Genomic DNA, 5,263 nt, shown 5'->3' with positions numbered 1-5,263 from the left:
CCCCCCCCCCATTAAATTACAAAACAAATCCCATTGAATTACAAAAAATCTTCATTATATTACAAAATCAAAATGGAAATATAACAGCAACATACAATTTTTTAGCTCACCTGGCACAAAGTCCGGGTCTGGCGTCAATATTTTACTTTAAACAACTTCTTCGTAATAACCAAGAGGCCTAGGGTGTCGATATTTGGCCAGAAGCAAACTGGAATGAAGCGCTACCAAGTTTGTTCAAATGAATGACCTTCACCTATTTTCAAGGTCACAGGGGTCAAATATGTTAAAAACTTGAAACAACTTCTTCTAAATAACCAAAATGCCCAGAGTGATGATAATTGGCCAGAAGCATGCTTGGATGAAGGGCTACCAAGTTTGTTTAAATGTATGACCTTGAATCATATTCAAGGTCACAAGGAGCAAATATGTTCAAAACCTTTAAACAACTTCTTCTGAATAACCAAAATGCCCAGGGTGATGATATATGGCCAGTAGCATGCTTGGGTCAAGGACTACTATGTTTGTTCAAATGAATGACCTTCACACATATTCAAGGTCACAGGGGTCAAATATGTTAAAAACTTTAAACAACTTCTTCTGAATAACCAAAATGCACAGGGTGATGATATATGGCCAGTAGCATATTAGGGTAAAGGGCTATCAAGTTTGTTCAAATGAATGACTTTCACCTATATTCAAGGTCACAGGGGTCAAATATGTGAAAAACATTAAACAACTTCTTCTGAATAACCAAAATGCCCAGGGTGATGATATTTGGCAGTAGCATGCTGATATGAAGGGCTACAAAGTTTGTTCAAATGCATGACCTTCACCCATATTCAAGGTCACAGGGGTCAAATATGTTATAAACTTTAAACAACTTCTTCTGAATAACCATAATGCCCAGGGTGATGATATTTAGTCAGTAGCATACTAGGATCAAGAGCTACCAAGTTTGTTTAAATGTATGACCTTGAATCATATTCAAGGTCACAAGGAGCAAATATGTTCAAAATATTTAAACAACTTGTTCACCCTTATTCAAGGTCACAGGGGTCAATTGTCTTAAAAAACCTTTAAGCAACTTCTGATGAATAACCAAAAGGCTCAGGATGTTGATATTTAGTCAGTAGCATGCTGTGATCAAGGACTACTATGTTTGTTAAAGTGAATGACTTTGACTTATATTCAAGGTCACAGGGGTCAAATTTGTTTAAAATCTTTAAACGACCTCTTCTGAATAACCATGGATCCCAGGATGTTGATACTTTGCAAGTTGCATCCTGAGATGAAAGGCTATAAAATTTGTTCAACATAATGACTTTGTTCGACTTTCAATCACAGGGGTGAAATGTTTTAAAAGAAATTAACAGGATCTTTTGAATGAATTTTAATCATAAATACTGATATTTTTCCTGTAGCTTTATTTTAGATCACTTTTAAGGTTACAAGTGTGAGATTTATACCAGGTGAGCGATGCAGGCCCATTGGGCCTCTTGTTCAAATTACAATTTTGATTAACAATAGCATTACAGGTATTTTCATTATTTGTTGACAATATGATTTTTATATTTTTTAATTAATTGCTTCTTTATTTGTTTTAGGGAGTGATTTCATAATTCACCATGTCACAAGATAACTTTGGCCAAGAGGGGTTTTATAGTGGTAATTACGACGCATCTAACCAGGGTTACGACATGAACAGTGCTGGGGCAGGCCAAACTTTTGGACAAGATCCGTAAGTAGTATTGTAAAGTCTTCTGTTTGCCTGCCTTGGTGTGTGAATTATGCATGTAATTTGTATGAGATAAAAGTGCTGAAATATTTTTTTCTGTAATCTACCATATTACAAGTTGTCCCATCAAAACATATCCTGATCACGCAGTGTTTTTGTGTTTGTAACAATCCATAAATACTACTATGACAGTTGCTCAGGAATCAATGAGCATAAAAAAAAATCCTCTGAGAAAATCTCTTCTGAATTTTGGAAGATATACAGTAAAAATCATTTGGATTGTAGAAATTGAAATTCATTGATCTTCCACAGACAAGTAATTTACCCTGCATGATACCATCCTCGATATCCAGGGGTTACGCTCACTTTCGCTCTATGCACCCCTGGAATATGTCATAGCAAAATCGAAGGCTCACCTTGTGGATGAAACGAGAAGACTAGTTTTATCCTTTGATGTGCATCAAAAGAATCTGTCAGTCCGTAGCTGTAATCTTCAAGGGACAGGTATCAGCATAGCAATTGGTCAGGTGTTTTTTTTTTTACCTGAGACCAATCAAGTAGATAGCTGTGTGCCTTCAATTTTGTTATGACATATTCAAGGGGTACAAAGAGCAAAAGTGAGTGTAACTCCTTGAGTACCAAGAATGACATGATGCTTGAATATGTCAAGATATCAGTCCAAATAAAAATATTATTTGGTTTCTGTTACCTTCCTACCCTAAATTTTTGTTTTCCTACCAAAAACAGTTTTTGGCAATTTGCAGTAAAACACTGTTAAAGTCAAGGTTGTTCTCCTATATAAACCTTTAATTAGGATAAATGTAGAAGAAAATAAATCATTACATACCAACCCAAATTGTTTTGGAACATGTTACAGGAAATAAACATGTTCTTTTGTTTGGGCTAATGAAGATTTTGACCTAATATATAACAGAAGTGAATATAATGTTAATTCATCAACTGCTTTATTTTTATTTTTAGACAATTTGGTCAGTTTGACTACTCCCAGGGATACCCAGACCAGAGTAACTCTGCCCCTCAGAATGTCTACGCAGGATCTATCATGACCCCCGAGGTACCCAATGCCTACACGGGGCCGAGCAGTAACAGTGGAGGGGACAGCTACGAGGACGAACTACCACTCATGGAAGGTCTGCATTGAAATGATATTTTAACTCATTCACCCCTCATTCAGAGGACCATGTGGAAGATTAGCCTTTGGATAAACATGTATTTTTTCCTCAATAAATAAAGTTTATTATTATTACTCCTATATAAATAAATTGGAATTGCCCAGTCTTTGATTTGGTAAGGCTCAAATGTGACTTTAGGGGTGAATGGGTTAACAGTGTTTTGTTGTTGTTCTGGTTCAAATAATCCAATTTATATGAGCTTGCTCTGTCTCACAAAAGGTCTGTAAAAAAATGTTTATGAAGGTGATGTTCTTTTTTGTTTATTCCAAACTTGAGTTTGTCTCAAGATGAGTTTCAATATTAAATAGTTTTTTTAAATCAGCTGAAAATAAATAAAAAGAAAAATAACATAAATCACTTAATTTTTTCTTATTTCTTTTTATAACTCCAGATCTGATACACAAGGATTTCTTTTCATTCATTTGTGTACTAATCATTATTGAAGGAGTTCATTAGGTGCATTTTGGATGGGCTCTGACTGAGTTCAAAGGTAGAACAGAATCCATGCATATTTTATACATTAATTTTTTCTGTGGACTTTATGGTGCTGTTAATGGGCCCCATTCCACATTGAAACTATTTCATATTTATGCCTAATTCCCAAAAGTTGCAGTTTACTCCTGACAATTTCCTTCACAATTAGTATATTTTCTTCTCAAAATGAGACAAAAAGGTTGATTGATTAAGAATGATTCACAGTTTGTTAGAAATTTGCCTTACACCATATTTGAAAAAGTGTTAGGAAACAAATTTTGAAAATAAATAGAACCATGTCCAATTTTAATCAGTTGGAATCAGGATATTATTTTACATGTTTTCATGCTTTGATATTCAAGAAAAACATTTTATTTTTCAGAACTTGGAATCAACTTTGATCACATCACCCAAAAGGTAAGTGATAATTGCATACACCAATCGTTTTGTTTATATGGCTGACTGCTGTTAAATATTATTTTGAGGGGTTGAAAACAAAATGCGCTTTGTCTATTGTATCATAATTTTTTACTTTTGATATTAAATCTGGTTTAGAGTGCCAGTCATGAACATAAAATTTCCCTTTGGAATAAACAGAAGTTGTTGCATGAATTTCTATCGTACGGGAAAAAAATTAGATGAAGAAATCAACCAATTTTTATTTGATCTAAATACTTATATTTAAGGAGAGACAACTCTCTAAACACTTTTGAATATTGATGTAAGAGAGACAACTCTTGCAAATACTATTAAATAGACATTTGTAAAGGGACACAACTCCTTCATTCTTATAACATTTTAAAGTTGTACACTTTATTTTTGGTCTGATCTGATAATGAAAATATGATGACATCATTTCTCACCATATTTTCACCTGATTTGGTGCAAAATATAATTGTTTGTTCAATTATTTGCTATCTTGCATATTCTTTCAGCAATTTTTTTTTTTTTATATCAATTCACATTATTGTTGGAAAATTTTGTATATTTTTAGGACTTTCAAATTTTTTTTGGACTTCCCAAATTAACTTTGGCTCTTGGATTTGAACAGACTTGTCTATTTGACAAGTGTTTGACCTCTCGAAATTTTAGGGAAACAGTTTTTTACTTCTAAAATAGGTAAATCCCAAGAGTCTATCGAAAGCCCTAATTTCATTGTTGCATATTTTTAGCTCACTTGGCCCGAAGGGCCAATTGAACTTATGACATGGTGCGGCGTCCGTCGTCCGTCCGGGGTCAACTTTTTACTTTAAACAACTTCTTCTCATTAACCAAAAGGCCTGGGGTGATGATATTTTGCCAGAAGCATGCTGGGATGAAGGGCTTCCAAGTTTGTTCAAATAAATGACCTTCATCTATTTTCAAGGTCACAGGGGTCAAATACATTAAAATCTTTAAGCAACTTCTTCTGAATAATCAAGAGGCCTAGGGTGTTGATATTTGGCCAGTAACATGCTGAAATAAAGGGCTACCAAGTTTGTTCAAATGAATGACCTTGATTTATATTCAAGGTCACAGGGATCAAATATGTTTAAAACCTTTAAACAACTTCTTCTGAATAACCAAGAGGCCTAGGGTGATGATATTTAGCCAGTTACATGCTGGGATGAAGGGCTACAAAGTTTGTTCAAACGAATGACCTTGAATCATATTCAAGGTCACTGAGGTCAAATATGTTTAAAACATTTAGACAACTTCTTCTGAATAACCAAGAGGCCTAGAGTGATGATATTTGGCCACTAACATGCTTGAATGAAGGGCTACCAAGTTTGTTCAAATAAATGACCTTGATTTATATTCAAGGTCACAGGGGTCAAATATGTTTAAAACCTTTAAACAACTTCTTCTGAATAACTGAGAG

General features: G+C 34.2%; 1 protein-coding gene across 1 annotated transcript in view; it reads left to right on the top strand.

The window, feature by feature from the left end:
• Positions 1-5,263, top strand: part of LOC110440359 (protein YIPF5-like) — a 93,710-nt gene that overhangs the window by 2,496 nt on the left and 85,951 nt on the right. The window contains exons 2-4 of the mRNA XM_021483389.1: positions 1,605-1,738; positions 2,717-2,886; positions 3,785-3,819. Coding sequence (XP_021339064.1) covers positions 1,626-1,738; positions 2,717-2,886; positions 3,785-3,819 — 318 coding nt within the window. The 5' untranslated portion in view covers positions 1,605-1,625. The remainder of the gene's footprint in view (positions 1-1,604; positions 1,739-2,716; positions 2,887-3,784; positions 3,820-5,263) is intronic.

Source organism: Mizuhopecten yessoensis, unplaced genomic scaffold (genome assembly GCF_002113885.1).
Source record: "Mizuhopecten yessoensis strain PY_sf001 unplaced genomic scaffold, ASM211388v2 scaffold11179, whole genome shotgun sequence".
Classification (NCBI taxonomy): Eukaryota; Metazoa; Mollusca; class Bivalvia; order Pectinida; family Pectinidae; genus Mizuhopecten; species Mizuhopecten yessoensis.
This window is presented reverse-complemented; position numbering and strand designations above follow the sequence as displayed.